Below are 24,164 nucleotides of genomic sequence, written 5' to 3'. Positions count from 1 at the left end.
CCCGAGAGACTGCCTCACTTATTGCAATTTATTTATTTTCCAAAATAGTTGTACAGCATAACAGTATATACTAGGTCACTGCAAAACTACAAACAAATTGAAACAAAAATAGGTTAATTAATAATATTATGTACAATTACCAATTAGGCATGGACAGTTTCTAGGCAGGTTACCACACTAAGCTATAACACTGACTATGCTATGAAACCACTAAGCTATGAAACAGTTGAAGGACGTGCATCCATCCTCTCACAGAACTTCAACAATTCATCTCGCACTTCGCTCCACCTGCCAGCAAATAAATCACACTCGGGCGCTGATGCTAAGAGCGCATTCAGGAGGAGTAAAGGGCGAACAAGTGGGGATTTTCTGTGAAACACGGTTCGCGAACTCGGGCCTACAAGTAGAACACGGTCACGAGGCCGGAAATTGACTCTGGTTGGCGTAGGGACAAAAAGACGCAGTAATTGCGCCACCAGTTCGGCACAGTCCGATTCACCTTGCAAGACGCAATAGGCAGTCGCAATAAGATTCCCCAAGTGATTGGGTCTATATTTTCAAAAAACAACACATTTTTTGTCATAACTCACCCTGTCCATACATCTAGCTACCACTCCGTTTCTTTCAATCTCAATCTTATATCGTCCTCCTCCGTCTATATTCACTGACAACGCTTCAAGACAGCCTACTAATGGAAGTTCAGGCGCTTCCTTCTCGGGAGACGCGCCCCCAGCCATTAGACTGTTGTGTACGGATCATGGAGTATCATATCCCACTAATAAGCTACTCGTCAAGACAGGGATTACTTCGGTCTATATTTACAACAAAAAGAAAACGGCCAAGTGCGAGTCGGATTCGCCCACAAAGGGTTTCGTACCATTTATGACGTATTAAAAAAAAACTTACTAGATCTCGTTCGAACCAATTTTCAGTGGAAGTTTGCATGGTAATGTACATCATATATTTTTTTTAGTTTTATCTTCTCTTATTTTAGAAGTTACAGGGGGAGAGATACACATTTTACCACTTTGGAAGTGTCTCTCGTGCAAACTATTCAGTTTAGAAAAAAATGATATTAGCAACCTCAATATCATTTTTTAATACATATCCATAGATACGCGTCCCATACGATGATGAAAAGATTTTTTTTTGAGTTTCAGTTCTATGGGGAACCCTTAAAATTTATTGTTTTTTTTTCTATTTTTGTGTGAAAATCTTAAGCGGTTCACAAAATACATCCATTACAGGTTTCCATTGCAGTTCAGCGGGGAAACGCAGCGGGAATAATGGGGACCTTTGAGCCGGGTACGATTCAGGGTGGATTATTTTAGATTTATTTTTTAATCTGTATCTTTTTGTTTTTATTATTATTTTAACGAATGTATCGTGTTGTATTTTAAGTTACTTGTGTTTTTAAGAATTGCATAAATTGTTTATAATGTAATATTTTTATATGTATTTTTCCCAAATAAACATATTTAATTTAAATACATCTACTTACCAAATTTCAACAGTATAGTTCTTATAGTTTCGGAAAAAAGTGGCTGTGACATACGGACGGACAGAAATGACGAATCCACAAGGGTTCCGTTTTTTGCTATTCGGCTACGGAACCCTAAAAACCATAAAAAAATCTTTCACAAGCTACTTACTCTATCCATACACCTTGCTTCCACGCCATTTCTCGTAGGCGTGTCCAGCACATCGTAGCCCTCCCTGTCCACGGACAGCGCCCCCAGACAGCCCAGCAGCGGCGGCGCGGGCGGGCGGCGGCCGGGCGGCGCGCCGCCCAGCCAGTAGGCGGCGGCGCCCAGGTCCGGCAGCGCGGCCGCGGCCTGCACGGGCGGCGCCGGCGACCCCAGCGTCTCCTCCCCGTTCACACGCAGGCTGCCTGGGGACAACTCGGACTCAGCTTACAGGGTCCAAATTGGCTACTTGACAGTTTTTACCCGACTGCCAAAGGGAGGAGGGTAATGTTTTTCGAGTGTATGTATGTATGTCTGTTTCTTTATGGCCTCCTGTAGCCTAAACGGCTTGATGGATTTTGATGGATGTAATGATTTTTTTGGGGGTAACTAAAAAGTTATAAATAAAAAAAAATATTATAAAAAAAAAACAAAAAACCCGACTGCACACTAAAAAAGAGGAAAACAAGCCCCACAAGAATATTGTTGTTGATGGTAAGTATCGCAGGGGACCAACAGTCGGGTTTTTTGTTTTTTTTTGTAAATAATGTCAATCGATCATGATTTTCCTGAGGATCAAATGTCTATATAGGACTCATGGCATTTACGCAACACAAATGAGAGTTAAAGTCGGACGCTCGCACTCGACGATTGAAACGCCTCTAACAAAATGATATTGTAATGTGACGTCAGATTACATTAGTCTGTCCTAAATGTATGGAAGATCAAGGAAATTGACATTTTTACCCTGAAATGTTGCATTTATGTGTATAGCTGTTATACAATTTATTTTTCAATAAAATGTAAGGAATCGTATGAAACAATTTTATTTTTTGTTTTTAAAAGTTCAAAAACATTTTTTAAGACTTTGGAGCCTTATATTTTTTTATTCCATTTTTTTATAATGGATGGCTCATTTTCTATCTACTTAGCTAACTTTTGTTATAATATTCAACATGTAAGTACCCAATTGGGACTGTGATAAAGATGGTATAAGTAAGTTATATCTGACGTTCAATTATGACAGCTGTGAATTAAATTTAGTGATTGTGTCGATTAAAATCAACTATAACTCGAATAAAAAAATAAACAGTTCAACTTTGTGCATAAACGTGCCGGAGCCTTTGAATCTTTTTTACATATCTTTTTCCGCCGTATCTGCAAATGAAACCGTCCCCCCCCCCCTCCCCAACCCCAAACACCCCAACTAAAATCCGCATTCTTGCACATAATTCATACTACACATACTTACAAGTCCTTTTTATCACACTTGCTCGAAAAAATCTTATTTCATGCAGGTGTGCTGAAGGACAAAGGCCTATTTTGTTCCCGCGGGAGTTATGGATTGTAAAAAAATTTTTTCTTTAATTATGTCACTTATTCATTAGCATAAATGAGTTTTATTTTTAAAATACTGACGTTTACAATTTAATATTTTTGTTTATGGTTAAAATTATTTAATTTGATTAATTTAACATTAAAATATATTTACATAATTTTCAATCGTGGCTGAATGCCGAATAGGTGGGTGCCTTCGATGCTTCACCTGCCAAGAAATTACAAAATGGCGGATGAATGTTTTATATGTCACCGTATTTAAAAATTATTTCGCTTAAAATTTAGTTTTTTCTTCGCAAGTGTGATGAAAAATATTGTGTGTAACTCTGGGGGTAAGAATATTGCAAACTCGGGCCTTTAATTCCCTCTAGCCTGCGGCTGTCGGGAATTACCACCCTCGTATCCAAAGTTTCGCTTACCCCCCTCGTTGCACAATCTACTATTTTATAATCAGGGACTGCCAAGCTAGATAACTCGTCGAGTTAACTTTTATGATAATCTTTGTCTCATATTTGTTTTGCCATTGGTGTTACTTTTTGTCTGACCTTGAAAATAATTAAGCCTATGAGGCAAGAAAGAGCGACACAGTACCTTTCTCCAGCTTATTGCTAGCGAAGACTCTCGCAGCTTGCACGTGAACGGCCCGGCCGTGGCAATGGCGGCCGCGGGCTGCAATTTCCAGCCGGGCGTCGGAGTATTGTACTATGAAGACGACACGGCAGGATGACATGCGGACGGAGATGGAGCGGTTCTGTAAGTAAAAATAGTGTTTTGAATGATGTCGTCGAGATTTTTGGTGTATAAAACGATGCGCAGATATCTTGATGATCGAGCTACTTCCTCCGAAGTATCGCGGGAGGCTTAACGAATAAGGATTTTTTGACGGTGTACGTACTATGAAGGAAACTAAGGAAACTATAGGCCTATTTACTGCTGCTTAATCTACTGATGAATGTTATTGAATGACTGTTTGTTTCTCAATATATAAGAAAATATATCGGGATCTGATGATGAGATCATAGAGAAATCAATATTTACAGTACCTACATACATACAGTACAAATATATGTAACATGCATAAGTATATATTTAAACATATAAGTACATTGACTAGTGCTGCACTGGTCGTTTATTAGTGTAGGTTTTAAGGTTCTGACGGAAGATCAGCGCTGTGGTCTCCGCAGCATTTATGCTGAGTCAGCGCCTATTCTTTACCACAACACATGACCCTCTAGTAATATCTCTATTAATCTAAAAATAAGACACGTAATACATTTGATTATTGACGTAATTATTGATATTAGTGTCAAATTGTATGTTACTTTTTCTTTTGTCTCTTGTCAATTTTCTTTTTCTCTTGTTATTTGTTTGTGTCACAAAGAATGTAAGTTATGGTTGAATAAAGATTTTATCTATCTATCTAATATGGCACATTGGTCCTGCATCCTCACGATGAAGGCGAAATTATCCGCGAAAGACCGTATTTGACGTCCAAGCAACCCTAGTTAAAACCAGGTCTGTACATGACACCATATATATTTCGCTCAGTACACTTACGTTGGCAACGTCGACCGCCATAAACAATAAAGCATCTTGATCCCGTGTCCTCACAGTGAAAGCCACGCTGAAATACCGTCGATCCGAAGGTCGAAAGCCAGAGCGTTTGAGCTCGGCGTAACCTTCGCCGTTGAACCACGCTAGGGAGGGCTCGCTGCCGCGGGCTGGGTTGTACCATCTGAAATCATTCATGGTTATTTCGACGTGGAGAATATTGCAATCGAATACAATTTTAGAAACAAAGAAAGGATGTGTGGAATCCAGAGAAGCAGAGTCCAGATAGAGAGTAATCTCTCCAGACGGGTGTTGTGCCTCGGGACTGAAGTCCAATGAGAGTTGGTAAGGAGCTGTATTTAAAGTACTTAACTGACATCCGGAACTTCGTAAGCGCGATGTAGGAAATGCTAACGCCATCTGTTTCAAATTGTGACACGACGTTACCAGTGACAGAGGACATGCTACAGAACTTTTTGTATAGTATTCCTCATACAACCGTACCTGACGATTTTTTTGAAAACTGAACTTCAGTAATCAATACGTACTGGAAGACATATCGTGGTCCCAGTGTGAACAAATGATCTGGTTTGTAAATCAGAATAAATTACCTTTGCGTACACCCCGTGCATTGTGCGTCTTTACGCTGTTCTACAAAGTTCCACAGCCCCACCCGCCTCTCGTCGCAGTACAGCGCGTGCACGCAGCCCGGCAGCCCCCCGCCCCCGCCCCCGCCCCCGCCCCCGCCCAGCCACAGGCGAGTAGCGTGGAGAGAGACTGACGAACCAAGGGTCGAATTGGAGACGGTGGTGGAGGGTTTGCCGGCACGCTCAACTGTTAGGCGGACGGTGTTCCATACCCTGAAAATACAAAGAAAAAATCAAATCCAAATTTAGTTTTTATTGCCACGTGGTTTATTATTGTTCAGTTTCAAGAAACTCTCCGTGAGCAACGCGCCTGCGTGGTCTGCGCCAATCAACAGCCCGATGTCCTGTCACGGTCGCCAGATGAAGAAAATTACGTGAAATATAGCCACGCACAGAAACAGCCTCTCACGTGGTGCTGGAATGCAGCGGAGTGGCCCCATACAGGGCAAAACATCTCGGATCCCCGAGAGACCTCCCTGAGGTCCTACTCAACATCAAAGGTTTGATAGGATTCCTCGAGGAGTTGGGCTGGCAAGAGTAGCCAACCCTCCTTGTGACGCAAAATAGGCGCCAGTCGTCGAGTTGCGGAAAATCGCCCGAACTACAATACAATACAATACAATAGCCACGCACCAAACGTTTAGCTATTTATTTCAGAGTGACACGTAAAATCATAAAAATATATTTGACACTGCTGATCGCAAAAGAGTTCGCAACATGAAGGATTTTTAAAACGATATAGGACATGAACAACTTTTTCTATAGGTTCAGGTTTAGCAAAAAACTTTAAGTTACCTCACCTCTCAATATCCACCGTATAAGTGTTATGGTCTGCATCATCGTGTATATGCTCTAAGACCTCCGGGTGTGTGACGATACCCTCTCCATCGCCCAAGTCCCAGGTGAGCTGGAATTTCTGTTTCTGCACTGAGAGCCTCATGTAGCTTGGGGTGTCCTGAAACAGTGGAAAGTTTTGTAAAGGACACATTCGGATTGTTTTTATGGATTCAAAAAAATTACACAGCATTAAAGCGAACTAATTGTGACGTAGTTAACGATAAAATATACAAGCCGTAGATGCAACTGATGAGGATTTCCTTAAGAGCACTCACATTTGGAGTAAACCATTAAGTAATGTTTGAAAATATGTGTCCCGCCGTGTTTCTTGCCGGTCCCATATTATGATACCTTCGTACAATTTATGAGGGATTGTTTTTCTTCTCGGGTCAGAGGTGTAGGGTTAGAGCCGGCGTAGCTTTATTTGACGTTCATAAGCGCATTTTAATATGCCTACTTGTAAAATAAACTATCTTTATCTTATTTTATAAGAGTTAAGTATTGACGAGACTGATGATTCATACCCTTCTCCCAGCCATCATCTGTAGTAGCGACCCATCACGTACTGCTCTGTTGAAAGAGACAGCTATAGACGCGCATGAGACGGCAGGAAACGTCGCTGGCGCTGTGAAAGCGCGCGAGCAAGTTTTTGATGTCACTGTGTTTCATACCTTGCTCTCATCTGTCATATGTAGTAGCGGCCCATCACGTACTGCTCTGTCGAAAGAGACAACTATAGACTCGCGTGTGACGGCAGCAGTGTCGCTGGTGCTGTGTAGTGTAGGCGCACGAGCAACTCTGTGACGTCACTGTGTTCATACCTTGCTCTCATCTGTCATCTGTAGTAGCGGCCCATCACGTACGGCTCCGTCGAAAGAGGCGGCTATAGACGCGCGTGAGACGGCAGTAGTGTCGCTGGTGCTGTGTTGTGTAGGCGCACGAGCAACTCTGTGACGTCACGTGTTTCATACCTTGCTCTCATCTGTCATCTGTAGTAGCGGCCCATCACGTACGGCGCCGTCGAAAGAGACGGCTATAGACACGCGTGAGACAGCAGGAGACGTCGCTGGTGCTGCAAAGGCGCGCGAGCAGCCAATGCCGCCGGGAAAGGATGTCACTGATACTGTGATCTGGAAAGTAACAATAATAAATTTTACAGAACATATGGTGCTACCTTACCGCACTAGTGCGAAGATTAGCATATTACGTTACTGTGTCGAACATTTAAATGGCCATATGTACTGTAAAACGTTGTACGATACATGTGCGTATAGGTAATTCGCAACTCGTGTCGATTTAAAACACTCCCTTCGGTCGTGTTTTACTTTATCGCCACTCGTTTCGAATTTCCTATATTTCGCACTTGTATCGTAATATACTATTAATCGAGGTCCCACTCCTGCCAGCCAAATCCTAGTAAGTTCACATAATTCCAGTATGATAATCGTTTAATGCTTTACTGTCTTGGACTGGTAGGTGTTTTTATTTCAATTTAAAAGGCCGGCTCCTCACTCTTGCTCTTCCATTAAGCATATCATGCCGTACACAGTAGACAGGCAGAATGATGGTAAGTGGACCAAAATATTAACAGATTAATGGCAGTTTTTTGATAAAAGAAGCGCCCAGGGTCCGTTACCTCGTTGGGAGGGCGATCGCAGGGCACTTCTGGATGAGATTAGCTCAGGAATACAAGTGAGGTACTGCAAGAGAGGCCTAAGCTTAGCAGTGGCTGAAATGATCCCTCACCGAATCCGCAGCATGTTTGGCTCTAGCTATCTTGTCCTGTAACTCCTGCAGTCTAGGTCTCACAAGACCGGCGGCTCTCTCGTGCTCTTTCGCTCGCGCCGCTGCGGCTGCTGCTAGGGCTTCTGCTGCTTCGCTTCCACGAAGCATGTTTCCGCGAATCTGGGATACTGGAGGATGTACAAGTTAGATTGGCAAAGGCAAATATATTGATAATTGTACTGGATTGATACTATGGGAGTTGGGTAGGCCAGCGAACAATGCTGGTACCTAATTTTGTAAGGCTCCAGTGGCGAGCATCAAGCGGTGCGTTTGGCTTGCCTTGCAGCGTGGCCATCGGCGTGCAAGGGATTCGAGCAGCGTACACTGACACTTACATATTTGTTTAACTGTACGCCGTTCCACACGCCCCAGTACAAGCGTCGATTCGTTAACTAACTAGTCGTGAGCCGTACATACCGAGTTGAGATCATTTCTGCTTAGGATCCTGAATTCTTTGTTTTAATTTAATTTTAACTTTGTCATATATGTTATCGTACTTACCATGTTCCTGTGCTGCTCCAAGTGCGGTATCCCCATGTCTTTGCAGTTCAGTGAGCTGTCGTCTGAGATTATATCGTACTCGGCGTCGGATCTCGCTTGCCTCGTCGTAGAGGACTCTTGTCGTTGCGAATACTCTGTCCGCTTGCTCGTTAGCTGCCGCTAAAGTAAGTTGTTTCGGTTAAAAAAATGATAATAATAATAGATGATTGAGAAAAATGTGCTGCGAGTTTCTCTTCTTCTTAGGGAGGTATAGCAAGTGCTAATGTCTGACATATACACTAGATATCACATAATATGGCTAAAACTAACAGCCCCTTGTGCAGAGCGTGCATGGATGAAGAGGAAACAACAAAACATATTCTCCTAGACTGTCAACAGGTATATAGGAACTAATACCTAGGGAACCGGTGCACACTACAGGAAGCAGTTAGCAACCTGAAGACTTTGCTAGGTTTCGTAGAAGAGCTGGAGTGGTTAGAGTAGCGCTACCCTGTTTCACGTGAAATAGGCACAATGGATGTCGATTTGCGGAAAATGCCCAGTAAAACGAACTAACTAACTATACACTAAGTTTCGCTCCGAGGTTCCGTTCTTGCCAGCCATGTTCACGTAACACTACGCTTACTAATTCAGCTCCTCTCCTCAAAAATAGTGCTATTATCTGACAATCTGACATACCAATAGTCTGTGCGACACGGGCGCTAGGCCTCGCTCCAAGGTCCCGCTCTTGCCAGCCAAGTCCACGTAGCACTACGCTTACTAAATCAGCTCCTCTTCTCAAATGGTCCAGTTGACGACGGAGCTCTGAAAATATCAAGTTGGTCTTACTTATTTGTCAATTATAAAGTGTCTAAATGATGCTTCAGCTGTGTGAATTAGAAATGAGGAGATTCGCAAAATAACCATGGTTTTTGACATGGACTTTTTTTACATAAATATTGCTTATATACCTATGTGGAAGCTTGTAATTTGCATCTAGTAGATACGTTTATTAACCTATGTATTTAAGGCAGGAACCATCCCGAATAAAAGAAAAATAAGTTTTTGAGACAGACAGACAGACTAGTACATATGTATGCAAATTTTCAGCTCAACCGGAAACCGGGAAGTGGATCAAATTTAACTTGCAAGATTTGATTACAAACAGACAACGGTCAGGTGAAAGTAAATAAAAGCTTGTAATTAAGTAGTTAGTGATTAATGGCCTTAAGCAGGACGCAGCCTACTCCAACCCACAGGTAATAGCAGCACACGATCGGCCTTTATGAAGATTTTTAGGAGAGGATCACGAGCGTTCAATACCTTCAGCTTTACTCAGCACGTCAGCAGCCCTCGTCTTCTGATCGCTCGACGCCTGCTTGGCCTGGTCCGCCGAGCCCATCATGGGCGCCATCTTGGCGGCGCTGGCCGCGGTGTGGGCGGCGCCGAGCGCGTGCGCGGCGGCGGCGCGCACGGCGGCGGCCACCGCGGCCCACGCGCGCGCCGCCGTCACGCCCGCCGACGCCAGGGCGCGGGTGCCAGCGAATAGGCTAGATTCAAGATATTTATTCATAAACAATGTCAATTGGCTACTTGACAGTTTTTTTGTAAATAATGTCAAACGATCTTGATTTTCCTGAGGCTCAAATGTCTATATGGGACTCGTGGCATTTAAGCAACACAAAGGTCAGAAATTAGAGTAAAAGTCTGACGCTCGCACTCGACGATTGAAACGCCTCTAACAAAATGATAACATGATGCGACGAATATTGCGTTTATGTGTATAGTTGTCATACAATATATTTTTCAATAAAATGTATGGAATCGAATGATACCATTTATTTCTATTTTTGAAGGACAAAAAAAAAAATTTTTTTTTAGACTTTGGAGCCTTGTATTTTTTTATAACCTCAGTATAATACTTAAATTCCACTTTTTTATAATGGATGGCTCATATTCTATCCATTTAACTAAATTTTGTTATAATATTCAACATGTGTCAAGTACCTAATTGTGTTTGAATACATACAATAAAAGCATAACATTAAACAAAACCAAGAAATACAATGTCCATTTATCTAAAATAAAATAAAATGAGATATAGACATTAATTTAAATAAAATAAAGAATTTGTCATTAGATATACATGGAAAATTGAAACGTCAAAGTATAAGATTAAATAAAGTCAAGAATACTAATTAAATTACTAAACACACAATAAAACATAAATAAAATTAAAAGGGAAGTATTTTGTTGTTTCAAAAGATAGATAGATCTGGGGTTCAATTGGAAACAATGACGTAAATCATAGAATATCTAAATTTAAAGAGATAGACTAAATTGACCCCAGACGGCCACTGCTTCCGACAGCCCAAAATCACCCTGACTTGTTTTGCGTTACGATTTGTAACTTTAATTTAGTACCTAGTGGTATGATTTCTCGCAAATATTGGTGGCAAACCAGCAAACACGGTTGGTCCCCGGTCAGAAGCTGTCTTGGTGACCGTTTGACCAGCACTTAAGAGGCTGTCAATACCTAAAGCGCGCGCGCACTGTCTATTTGTATCGGAGTAAATGAGATAGCACTGTCGCATGTTACTGGGTCTGGGCAAGGGAATAATAAGAAAATTATTTAAATAAAAAAAAGTGGATTATTAGTATAATATTTTACTCGTTAGCGGTTTAGATATAAATGTTTTGAAATGGTGATTTTAATTGCAGACCCATAAGTCAAAACAATAAAGACATAGAACCGTTTAATTCTTTGCAATTATTTTCTATCGAGCCGATTTCGTTCAATCATGTATCGAGTACAACCACGGTCTTTGAAATATAATTAATATGAACATATATTTTTCTTACTTGACTAAAACAAATAGTCTTTCTTAAAAAACTGTTTAAGTAACATCAATTTCAAGGACATCGGGTGTTGACAGCCCCTTAAAAAACTAGATCGTATTCAGCCTAGGGAGCAATTATCAATATTTATTGAGTATTTACTCAATCAGAAGAAAATTTACGCCTTATTGTGAAGACCATTTATTTTCCTCCATCTGCATCTTAGACTGCAGACTGGTTCTGAACACTTTATACAAACTCCGGCTGTTTCTTGAGGGATCACACTAAATGATGTTGAGGGAAAGTAATAGAATGAGGTAATGATGTTTAGAGTACCTAGGTACCGTAAAACCACCCAACTATAGTCCAACTATGGTCAACAAGTTCAAAAGGAAATTAAGTATCTATACCAATGTTCCTTGTGGTTTACTCCTAGTTTTACCTTCCATTTATAAACATACTTTGCCTTAGAACTACAAATATATAGTAAAATACACACCTGAACGATAAAAATTGAGTTTATTTGTGGACCATAGTTGGCAGCTTTGGACTATAGTTGGGTGGTTTTACGGTAGCAAAAATGGTTCCTACCTCTTGTACTCCCTCGCTTTAGCTCCAAGCTGATTCACATGCCTCTCCACCGCGTCCAAATACTTCTGCTTATACGCTGGCGTCAAATTGTACAGAATGCCTTCCTTCTCCTCCGCTGCGGGAGTGAGCGAGTCCAACTCTGCAGCTAAGGTGGGCAGAGAGAGAAGAAGAGAGCGTGCGCGGAGTAGAGCAGAGCCGGTGTCTTCGACGAATGTGTGGTTGGAGAGAGATAGCACGTCCTGGTGGTAAAAGTGAAGTTTGAGCGTGTGTGAGATTCATATTAATTCATAATTTAAAGAAAAAAGGAATTCTGACGGATTAATTTTCAAGGATAAGACAAACAATCACCTTTTTTTTATACTACGTCGGTGACAAACAAGCATACGGCCCGCCTGATGCCAAGCAGTATCCGTAGCCTATGTACGCCTGCAACTCCAGAGGAGTTACATGCGCGTTGCCGACCCTAACCCCCTCCCGTCCCTCGTTGAGCTCTGGCAACCTTACTCACCGGCAGGAACACAACACTATGAGTAGGGTCTAGTGTTATTTGGCTGCGGTTTTAACCTTAAAATATGTTAGAAAATGACTTAAGATTTACCTCTAGAATAAGTCTGCATCGCAGCCCAGTGTCCCTAGCGGCCGCCATTCTGGGCCTAACATCTTTCTCCATGGCCGCCACCTTTAATCAATACAAAAACTAAGTTCCTAATAAAGCTCTTTTCATTTCCCATGCTCTGAAAGTAGGTCGTTGTTGTTCTAAAAACTGTGCAGAAAAGATACTTTTCTGCTCTAGAGCACTGTACTTTCTAAGTATGTTTACTTATTTTTCTTACGATAAGCAATTAAAAAAGAATCCGTTCTAATAACTAACTCCCCATTCCTTAAATAACAATACTTTTACCTAAATTGTTACTTGAAAATCTCAAGAAATACTACTGAAGTTTATACAAAACTAAGCCGTCATTAAAATGTGTTGACATGTTGCCTAGTTATGTTAGATCGCGAGCTATACATTACCTTATAACCAGTGATCGGATTTTCCGGTGCAACACCTTGGGATACCAAGTAGAAAACGTAATATGGATATGACCAACATTCCCGGATTTCGTTTGAAAAAAAATATATCGATATGATAGGTAGACAGCTCAAATTACGAATATACTCGTAAACTAAATCTTTATCAATGCATTGAATATTCTTAACTTTAATTTAATGTAAACCTGTACATATCTATACCTAAGAGTTAAGATGAATAAAGAAAATACTAACGCTTATTATATGCACAATGCACATACACTTATTTTCCGAAATTATTTATTTTACGCGTCAAAATTTTACTAAAATTTACTCAATGTAAAGCCAGTAATTTATTCAACAATATAAGTTGTGGAATCCCGGGGTATATCCATATTAGTATAATGTTTGAGGTCATTCACCCCGTGTTGCACCGGGAAATCCGATCACTGCTTATAACCGTCTGGAGATACGCACAGGCATCATCTGAACTACAATTTTTCCCGGCAGATAAATTGATTTATCTGCCTCGCCTTCGCCTCGCGAAAACTAGGAATCGGACTGTACAACATACTGGACGATGAAATAAAGCAAGCTTCTATCGATGCAATATTTGTCCGCAAACTAAAAGCTGTACTACTATAAATGGCTTGCTATACCATTGACGAGTTCTTCGACGGCCACGGGCCATTGGCTCAATCGTGTACCTACTAAAGTATATAGGAATATAATAAAATCTTGTTATCGTAAGATGTATTGTAATGCTATTTCAATCTAAATTTATTAATACATGAGTATAGTAAATAATCAAATAAGGTAATAGACATGCAATGTAAAATTTTATATAAAATGACTTGTAAATGTAAATATTTACCAATAAATATCATATAATATCATATCATACCTTGTCTCCTGCCATCCAAACGGCATCAGCGAGTCGTGGTAAGTCTTCAGCCTTCTCGTGCCAGGCTTCGAAAGCGGTTTGGAGACCACGAAGACGCGCATAAGCATCGTCTATGCTGTAGTTTAGTTCTTGTACTGCGGTAGATTGCACGTTCGCCTGGGAATACAAATAAAAATAAAAATCATTTATTTCAAACCACAGAAATCCATACAAACTTAGTCAACAACTTACTGGACACCTACTACATTTCATAAGAAGCTAAAGATCGATGCAAGTCGACCAGAAGAAGAAGAATACACCATACCTACACTCGGATGACGCCAATATAGGCACGACGCACACGCCAGCCTAAACTGGCGGTAATCTTCACTGCGGCCCCGAAACCTGAGGGCCTGCCGCGAAGCACGTTCGACGTGTTGCCTTTCTGTCGCACTAGTAAATTCGTACGTAAGTGTGACAAGGAGGCAACACGTCGAACGTGAACCGCGGTAGGCCCTCTGGACCCGCTCAAACGGTATCAGTCGTGGGGTTGGATAACGGTAGCGATAAAGCTGGCCCACACCAGATCGCACAGTCGATCCCAAAACGACGGCGAATGACCGCCCCATACGGTTAGACGGGAATGGCAGGGATACGGTTGAGACCTCTCACACCCTCACCTAAGGAAGGGTGTCGACTGTCGAATGAAACCCACACACAAGTCGACGAAAATTTTCATTTCATCATTTCATTTCATATCAGGATACTGTTGCTACTGTCAAGCACTCTGTGACGAGTCGCGACAGCGCGCTTTCTTATTGTGGCCAAGAAATCGTCTACTTGCGCGAACAATCGAACATGCCTGACGCTCTGCAGAAGCGCGGCAGACGCAACAACACCCTGACCTGATGGCGTTGTTAAACTGGACCCGTAATGCGCTGATCGATCTTTGCGAATAATACAAAAACCGAATAGAAAATAAACCAATCGTATAACAATAAAATTTAAACAAGTCATCGTAATTTATTTGTTCTCAATATTTCTTTGGAAATGTTATGTTAGGTTATGGCAATATTACTGAAATTAACTGATGTTGTTTTGGTTTATTGGTAATAATGGCAGCATGCTCTAAGTGCCAAATATAATTTTTTAATAAGAGAGGTAGTTTTTAGCGTTCCGTACCCAAAGGGTAAAACGAGACATTACTGAGACTCCGCTGTCCGTCTGTCACCAGACTGGATCCCATGAACCGTGATAGCCAGACAGTTGAAATTTTCACAGATGATGTATTTTTGTTGCCGCTATAACACCAAATACAAAAAAGTACGGAATCCTCGGTGGGCGAGTACGCCTCGCACTTGTCCCGTTTTTCTATTTAATTTACACTTTTTTTCTTAAAAAAAAAAAATTGATAAAGGTAAAGCAAAGAAGTTACTTACCGCATCATAAACATCGTTAGCTCCAGAAATATAATCATTCAGTCTCACATCCTTAATATTCCTCAGCAAATGCCTCGCCTCCTTAATCGCTCTATGCGCTCCTAAATGCCTCTCTCCCCTCGCAAAGTCATCCAAAACCGCTACCTGTTCTCCCAATTTCTGTCTTTGCTTTAAAACTTCTTCTAAACCACTCATGCTTTCTAAGCTTAAAGATTTCGCAGATTCCTCTTTTGTTGACACATCTTCTTTTAAAGCGTGTAAATCAGTAAAAATCCTATGCTCAGAAGCTTCCAAGTTGCTAACATCCTTCTCTAAGTTCCTAGAATGATCGAGGGTATTAACGAATTGGTACAAAGCGTTGCGGAGTAGTGAGGTGTTGTGTGAGTACTCGCGGACGGCGGGGTACGGTTGAGGTATGCGGCTTAGCTCGGTGAGGTCGGCGCTGCGGAGCGAGGAGGCGAGGTGGTCAATTGAGTCGAGGAGGGTGGTTGTGCAGTCGTCGCAAGCTGTAGGAGAAAACACAATGTTTTTGTAGTCATCAATTAGAGATTGCAACAGCTGTACATTTTTTTTAACAGCACCTCAGCATGTGGCGTCCGTAGTAAGCGTAGTAAATGTCAGGCGTCATGAGGCACTGTCCTCGCCCGTCACACTGGGGAGGCAGCGATACATAAACGTCACACGTACTTGGCTGTTTTTTCGAGAATTATGACAAGATTACAATTTAGAACAAAAAAGAGAGTATTTTACTCACGTCTATGGTTATAGACGTGAGTTATTTTAGTCACGTCTATGGTTATAGACGTGAGTTATTTTAGTCACGTCTATGGTTAAATAATTGGGGATGGTTATCCCCAATTATTTAATCTCAGTCCTCTACACATTTGTCGCGAAATCACGACCCTGGCATCACCCGCGCCCGTCACACAGTGGAGACAGCGAACCGACAACGTTGCAGGCGTTGAGAAGATTATAAGTATTATAAAGTACTTACGTCTACAACCGCCTCCATCCATCCATAGCCTTAATCCTCTGCACCTATCACACTTATCGCCTGTCGCGAAATCGCGACACCGACACCGTCCGCGGCCGTCACACTGGGGAGACAGCGAGCCGGCGACGTCGCACGCGCAGGGCGCGCAGGCGCCGTCGGGTAAGCGGTAGTAGGAGGCGGCGCATAGCTCGCAGTCAGTACCGGCGTAGCCTGGAAATAGTTACATGTTAGAGGAATAGCCTTATACAGAATTGAGTGTCCATTTCTTTATTTTAGGAATAAAGTGCGGATTTGCCACTGAAAAGGTTATATTTTTTTTAGGAATGTAACGTTTACGTGACACTATGTTACTTTCTTACTGCATTCGCACTATTTCCCCTCTACCGAAGCACATGCTCATAGCGCGGTGCGTGTTGTGACTCGTCCGTACACAAAAAGAGATCGAGGTGTGCAGGATTTGTCTTTGACGTGTGTTATTTTCTATGTATTTGTGTCGTCATTACAGATTGTATTGTACATTATGTAGTGAGTGAGAAGTGCGACTGTGTGCACGTTTACCTCCGCAAAAAATGACAGAACGATTTTTACGGTAAGATATCGCTTGGACCCCTGCCTTCCGACGTATTGGCAGCCAGTGTTGCTCGATGAAGGGAAATGAAAATTCTTCTTCGATGATACAATAATAACCTGTGCCAGATATGTTATCCCAAGACATAAAAGTCTTAAGGGATATACAAGACATCATTACTGTTCTAAGACGCCTATGGTGTATTATTACATTCCCAAATTCTACCATGTGAATCGTGTAACATCTGTTCAGTGAAAATTGTTTTATAGAATAACAATCATACCAGGTTTGCACAAGCACTGCAGCCTTCCCCCCTGCATGGCGCAGGCAGACGCAAAGTTCCTGGCCCTGGAGGGGCAGGGGCAAGCCTGGCAGCCGCCGGCGGCGCCCGGGGCTCCGTGGTGACCCTCGGCGCAGCGGTCGCAGCGCGGGCCGCCGGTTCCGTGAGTACAGTTCTAGAATACAAGAAGAAAGTAAACAGTTTTCGTAAGATACATAATTCTAATTAAGCATCTGAGTGTTTTCTTCCATTTATAAAATTATGTTGCCACTAGCGGCCCGCCCCGGCTACGCACGCATTTACATACTATCTAAGTGCACTTTAATAGGTGGTATCCAAAAGCCGATAGCATGTTGACATTGTCAAAAGATCCTAGAGATACCAAGACCTGATAATCAGAACCTACCACAAAATGTCCCGCCTCAGAATCATTGCTAACTGCTCTTCCATTGGAGTAACTACGTTTTTATCTATCTCCAATCTTTAAGATGAACTTTAGCAAAAGACATGCAAAAGCCAATAGCAGCTCATTTGATGCTGGAGTAAGAAAATCCTAAAGTGCAAGAACGAATTTCCTAAATACTAGATGCCATACCTTATTCTAAAGATGACTTACCACGCAATGTCCAGTCTCAGAATCACAACTAACTGCTCTTTCATTGCAGTCACACAGGTTAGCATCTCCCTCAAGTCTTATTACAATCGTTTCAGCCACGCCTTCGAAGTGCACTTTAACAGGAGGCATCCAAAAGCCGATAGCATGTGGACACTGTCAATAGATCCTGAAGATACCAAGACTTGTTACAATCTGAACTTACCACACAATATCCTGTCTCAGAATCACAGCTAACTGCTCGTCCATTGCAGTCGCAAGGCTTCGCATCTCCTTCCAATCGTATAACAATGGTCCCAGCAACGCTATCCAGGTGCACTTTAACAGGAGGCATCCAGAAGCCGATGGCGGGCTCATGGCAAGATGGCGCTGAGTAGCCGGTAGGACAAGAGCAGAGTTCTACGCCTAGCGCGGGCTCGGAGCGGCTGAAGCCGGGGATCGCAGTATCTAGAGACACGTTGAGGAGTCTGAAATGAGAAATGTATCCTGTTATTACGATACTGGCTCAGTATCAGTATTCGGGTGTTTGTTTTAAACTTCCAAATCTTTCGTGTACAGATTTTTGTAGGTTGTGAGAATATCCAGGAAATTTAAGAATCGGTTCAGAATCAGTTTTTGGTTTTTTTAAACTTCGGAATCACTTTCTTGAACAGATTTTTGTAGGTAGTGAGAATGTCCAGGAAATTTAAGAATAGGTTTATAAATGCGACCTGTAGAGTAAAACTGCTGGACATACTTACGCAAGCAGTTTTGGCGAAATTGAAACAGAGGCGCTCGGTTAATTAAATGATACTCACAAAGCATGGACATTGTCATCGTGCTTAGGCGCCCTAGTGGTGACTCTAACAAGTATTCGTTCGACCTTCCTCAGGCCCAGCATGAGGGCAGCGCGGGTTGCTTGTAAGTCGTTGCGTGCGCGCACCCGCCACAGTGATTCGTGGAGACGGATGCCGTGTGTGTTGTTTATTGGTGGAGTGCGCTGAAAGAAAGATTTTTGACAAGAAAATCATGTTTAATACACACTTTTTTATACTACGTCGGTGGCAAACAAGCATACGGCCCGCGTGATGGTAAGTAAGCAGTCTCCATATCCTATGTACGCCTGCAACTCCAGAGGAGTTACATGCATGTTGCCGACCCTAACGGAGGGGGATCCTCCCCCCTCGTTGAGCTCTGGCAACCTTACTCACCGGCAGGAACAAAACACTATGAGTAGGGTCTAGTGTTATTTGGCTGCGGTTTTCTGTAAGGTGGAGGTACTTCCCCAGTTGGGCTCCGCTCTAGATCTGGAATGACATCCGCTGCGCTGTGCCCTAACACACAAAGCGAGATGACATCCACAATGCCTATAGCTCTCTTTTGGATGTAGTTTAAGCACGTACCCGGGTCCATTTCTTTTTTATCTGTATTTTTCTTTCAAAATGCAACTAATACTCATCGACACAATTCTAACAAATCGAAATACAATTAGGTTGTTTTGTTTTATAACAGAGTTCCTTCCTATGGCCACTTCCTGTTCATCAGATCAGCTTGGTACCATACATATGTCACCCAAGTTACATACGAGTATGTATGTGAAGTTTCAGCTTAATCGAATAATGGGAAGTGGGTATAATTTAGCTTACAAGATGTGACCCGAACATACATTCATTGCAAGTATTCATAATAATAAAAACTTGTAAAAAAAAAATGAATAAAGAACTAGGGGGAATAAATCATAACGGTAAGTTTTTTTCTTGAGTGCTATACGAGTGTTATGTGATTTTTCGAGCGTATGACAGGTGTATTGAAAGGGTAGGTATTCTTTATGTAGTATATTGTTTATGTTCATACAACTTTACGGCACAGATATTTGTAAAGGAGACATAAGCTATACGACGCGTATTCTGTCAACATTTCAATGTGAACATTATTTTATTTCGCAACAAAATCGAGAAAATGAGGGTAGTTTCTAGCCTCCCCTGCCGCGCCGTCGCCCGCACCGAGCCATCGGCCGCGGAGAGCAACCCGCAGTCTGCGTCGGTCCGCTAACCCGTGCTCCCGTTGAAGAAGCTCCTCATTATGGAGCGAAACTTAAAATACGTGATCTTCAGCAATCTTCGACTTAAAATACGTGAGTGACTCGTTTTAATGTACTTAATCTCTCATCATCAGTTGCATAATATACTGTTGTCTATGGGCATTAACCTCCAAACTTACCTCATAATAATCCAGCACTATATCCCTCCCATACACCCTGACGAGTGGAAACCTCCTCAGCGTGTCCTCATCCAGGCCCTCCCCGCCCTCCTCCTCGACCCTGAACCTGAGGAAGCCACCGTATGACGTCACCCGGTCCCCCAGGAACCGCTTGTCCAGCTCCATGTAGACGGGGACTGGGGGCCAGGGGAGGGTGATCGTCGAGTCTAGGGAGTGCGTGTGGATGGCTATTAGAGAGTCTTGGTCTACCTGAGAAATTTTAAGTAAGTTAGTCTTTCTAATTTATATAAATATATTCGTCATACGAAACCACTAATACGATGATCTGACCAGATCAAAGCTGCTTTGAACGGATCAGTGAAACAAGTTTGCCAGAATTAAAAAAAAGAGTGGGAAATTAGATCTAACATCTGTGCCTGCAAAGAGTATAACGACTGAGAAGAAGACTCGTCTTCTTAACGATGGCAATTTGGCACAGCTCACTTACGGCCCGATTCGAAGAATGAAATACGATAACGATAAGTTCTCATTTAGATATCGTTTGTATGTCGTATAATTGACAGAAGCAGCTCGATTCGGGCAACCAATGTCACTACGACGTTAGAAATATCGTAGATAAATCTTATTGGGATCACAGCGGAATCGAAATAATCGTCAATTTTGACATCTCGTTTAGTTATCGATCTTTTAGAGGTCTTTCCAAGATCTTAAACGTGTCTTAATAATTCTTCGAATCGGGCCTTTAGAGAGCTTCGGGTCTACTTGGTAACTTAATACCAAGAACCACAGACATTATTTTTTACGAAAGTGACTGAAATCTAACCCCGAGGAGAATTTAGGCATTTGTCCATTTTGCTAGGGAAATATACATCATGGAAACTGTCTGGCAAACGATACTTGTCAGTTGAGAAACGAGACTCGAATCGATCTACACGAAAATATGGATTCATCTTTCTAAAGAACACTTGTGGGCCTTGTACACAAGTCTAGTCGTATAATACTTACTGACTTAATACTGTCACCCTGAAGCAACGTAAGGTGAGCTGGTGCGGCCGCATGCAGAGCTGCGCGAGTGAGACCAGCCTGTTGTTGAAATAAACATTAATATACCTGCTTAATTTATGGCGTAATGTTAGTCGATAAAATTCGTGCTGATTTAAATAATGAATATTGCAAATGGACGATCATATTACTCGATCGCAACGCGCATTTCGCTGACCCACTTGCTCTCCCCAGTCTAGAATTATTATTTGATAGCCTATTACATACGTAAAAAATTTCGCATAAAGCAGAAGCACTAGGTATAGTTGGTAGGCAAAGCATAAAAGTCCGAATATACGTTAGACTAGAGAAGTAACCTGCCTGTGTGCAGTGCGCGCTTCGTCCGAAGCAGAAGCACTCTGTGCAGCCAGTTGGCGTAGCAGATAGTCCGAATGTACCCGGACGGCATTGGTCGCAATTCTTACCCACTACGTTAGCCTGAAAAGGATTATTAAAATTAGGACAAATTATAGAAAAAATAAGTCACGCGGCAAGACAAGAAAGGAATAAATATCTTATATATGAAACACTATTATTTAATATGTGGAACAATAGACCGAGCTTTTGATTTATAAATCAAAGCCATCGTGAAAATCTCACCCAATTTATTCGGATACGTGGTAGGTACGAGCAGTTGAATACACGCTGATCGACCTTAGAGTTTGCTACAAGGCAACCCATACGACCTAACCGAGGCCTTAGCCTATATGAGATTGCATATGCTACTAAGTCCTGGGCCGTTCGGCGCGGCACTTGCATCAACTCACCTTACAGAAACACTGCCCATTATCATCACACCCGCACATTACGTTCTCACAGTTGGCGCTGCCGTCCGGATGGCAGTGGCAGGGCTTGCACTTTGTCTCGAAGTGGCCAAGTGCACACACATCGCAGGAAGCCCCAAACCAGCCGGCGCGGTACTTGCATCAACTTACCTTACAGTAACACTGCCCGTTATCATCACACCCGCACATTCCGTTCTCGCATTGCGCGCTCCCGTCTGGATGGCAGTGGCAGGGCTTGCATCTTGGCCCGAAGTGGCCAAGTGCACACACGCCGCAGAAAGCCCCGGACCAGCCGGCGCGGCACTTGCATTGCCCGGTGAGAGGGTCGCAGGTGTCTGAGAATAAAAAAATAAGCAAGTTTGGTTTGTCATTACTTTTTTTTACCATTTCTTAATTATTATAACATTGGGGCTCAGTCATTGGACAACATATGTGTATTTCATTATTCTATTACAGCAGATAAAATATATTCTCTATTCTTCGCTTCGCGCCAAAAATCTGACAGCTCCTGTGCTGCCTCCTACAGTTCATGCACGCTCCCTATATATTTTGAGTTGCGATAATTCTGATTGACAATTAATTGACAGCAAATAATATGGCGCCATCTGTTTTGATTGTCAAACTAAGGGGCACGTTTTTTACTTAGACTTTACCTCTCTATTACAATCAATTCTGTTTGGTTTAATGTTTAATACAAGCTTTTATCTCGGACTGGCATAATTGGGACAATAGAAAAAAATATTCATCAAACTTTCACCACACTTTGACACTTATCATCGTGTCTCTATTATGGAGTGTGGAATTAAGAGGAGTGGCATCTCTTATGGTAGAACAGTTGCAAAAGTGTCCAGCTGTCAGCTATAAATAATAGTTCCAAATCTCTCCAGAGTAGCGCTAGAGTAGCTAAGAACCTAGGCGTTACTGACGGAGTGAATTGCGGTGTCTATGATTTGATTTTTTTGTTCAAATACTCTAGGTATTGAAGCGCCACCTATTTAAAGTTTTTTGATGACACTTTTTGGTACATGGAGATTTCGTTCCTTATCTCCACCTTCCGTAATCTCTATCATGACACTTTGAGAACCTCCTGGGACTTTTTGTAAAAGTACAATACAGTAAACAATAATAAAGCAATTTCAAAACCGTTATTAGTCAATTGAGCAATCATGATGATCGCTCATTTATGAAGAAACATGATTGCATATTGCTGTAATAAAGTTATCTCGCCGACTAATTTGGGTCATAACATTCTTAACTATAATTAATAGCTACTTCTGGCCTTTTCGTACGACTTCTACTAGTTTTTTTTTTATATCACGTCAATGGCAAACAAGCATTGGGCCGCCTGATGATAAGCAGTCACCGGAGCCTTTGGACGCCTGCAACTCCAGAGGTTGCCGACTCTTTGTAAACCTGTACTGTATAAGTGTACACAAATTTTTTGAAGAAACCCCTTACTGTAGTCCCTCTAGAAAACCTCGACAGGGAGCTTATTCCACAGCCGGAGCTTCCACGAGAGGACATTCCTCTTAAGCCGCACAGTGTGCGACCATTAGGTAAGGTTCTAGGGTGTGAAGATGAATACTCTGCCGACGTCAAACGGTGCGGTGATAAAAAGACGTTATCATCATGTCAAACAATTCTTCAGAGCGTAGCCCATTGTGCAAGCGGTAGAACACACACAAGGAGGCAAAGTCTCTCCTTAGACTTAAAGGTTCAATACCGCTTGTGAGTTTGGGATCGTCCACGATTCGTACGGCGCGCCTTTAGATTAAGGTATTTTTAAATGACACCAATTGAAAAGATTTAGATACGTGGTTAGCGATAAAAGATAGGAAAACCACCATAAACGTCAAATATGGCAAAAATATGTGGCGTTCTCGACAATCATAAGGATCCTTTAAATCTTTACGCATGTGAAGTTCATTGTGGCACTGTTACACTTTGTCGCTGCCGTTGTACTTACCAGATGTAGCCCCGGGTCCGCAGCTGCATCGTTTGCATCCAGCAGGCCTGGCCCAGAAACCAGGAGCGCATTGCTTACACCCGGGACCTCTGGATCGGGGTGGACAGACGCAGCGCCCGTTTTCGGGCGAACAGACCTTGCCGTCAGAACAAGGAGGGCAGGCTGAAAAATAAATAAACAAGTTGTAGATTGTGTAACATTAGCTATTCAAATATCAAATATCAAATATCAAACATTTATTCAGCAAATAGGCCACAGGGGCACTTTTACATGTCCATTTTTACAAACAATAAATTTAAAAAAAAAAACAATTACAAATATCGAATCTATGAAATAATAAATACTTTATTAGAGATGTATACTGTCTCTAAATGTCAAATTACACAAAAAAAACTATGATAAAAAAATAAAACCATAAAATACTAAAATTCTTTAGAGATGTATAAGTCTCTAAGTGTCAGAGATAAAATATAAAAATATATATTAAATTATCCATAGAGATGTAGAGGGTCGCCAAGGCTTGAATTCTTATATAAATAATTAAAAGACAAAAAAATTAAAACAGACAAGAACCGAATGAAGTGTCTCACGTTAATGTCACTCAAAAGTAAAGTTACATACTTTAACATA

At 41.9% G+C, this 24,164-nt stretch overlaps 2 protein-coding genes across 2 annotated transcripts in view; one reads left to right on the top strand and one right to left on the bottom strand.

The window, feature by feature from the left end:
* LOC133518390 (uncharacterized) overlaps positions 1–24,164 on the top strand; it is a 194,504-nt gene that overhangs the window by 92,346 nt on the left and 77,994 nt on the right. The window lies entirely within an intron of this gene.
* LOC133518202 (laminin subunit alpha-2) overlaps positions 1–24,164 on the bottom strand; it is a 51,935-nt gene that overhangs the window by 16,989 nt on the left and 10,782 nt on the right. The window contains 23 exon segments of the mRNA XM_061851829.1: positions 1,653–1,891; positions 3,615–3,774; positions 4,581–4,758; positions 5,186–5,434; positions 6,022–6,176; positions 7,030–7,188; positions 7,805–7,971; positions 8,345–8,503; positions 9,023–9,148; positions 9,647–9,873; positions 11,753–11,991; positions 12,351–12,431; positions 13,671–13,826; positions 15,089–15,594; positions 16,083–16,292; positions 16,934–17,105; positions 17,749–18,010; positions 18,341–18,522; positions 19,743–19,991; positions 20,748–20,825; positions 21,105–21,221; positions 21,719–21,903; positions 23,535–23,696. Of these exon segments, the coding sequence (XP_061707813.1) occupies positions 1,653–1,891; positions 3,615–3,774; positions 4,581–4,758; positions 5,186–5,434; positions 6,022–6,176; positions 7,030–7,188; positions 7,805–7,971; positions 8,345–8,503; positions 9,023–9,148; positions 9,647–9,873; positions 11,753–11,991; positions 12,351–12,431; positions 13,671–13,826; positions 15,089–15,594; positions 16,083–16,292; positions 16,934–17,105; positions 17,749–18,010; positions 18,341–18,522; positions 19,743–19,991; positions 20,748–20,825; positions 21,105–21,221; positions 21,719–21,903; positions 23,535–23,696 (4,418 nt within the window).

Source organism: Cydia pomonella, chromosome 5 (assembly GCF_033807575.1).
Source record: "Cydia pomonella isolate Wapato2018A chromosome 5, ilCydPomo1, whole genome shotgun sequence".
Taxonomy (NCBI): Eukaryota; Metazoa; Arthropoda; class Insecta; order Lepidoptera; family Tortricidae; genus Cydia; species Cydia pomonella.
This window is presented reverse-complemented; position numbering and strand designations above follow the sequence as displayed.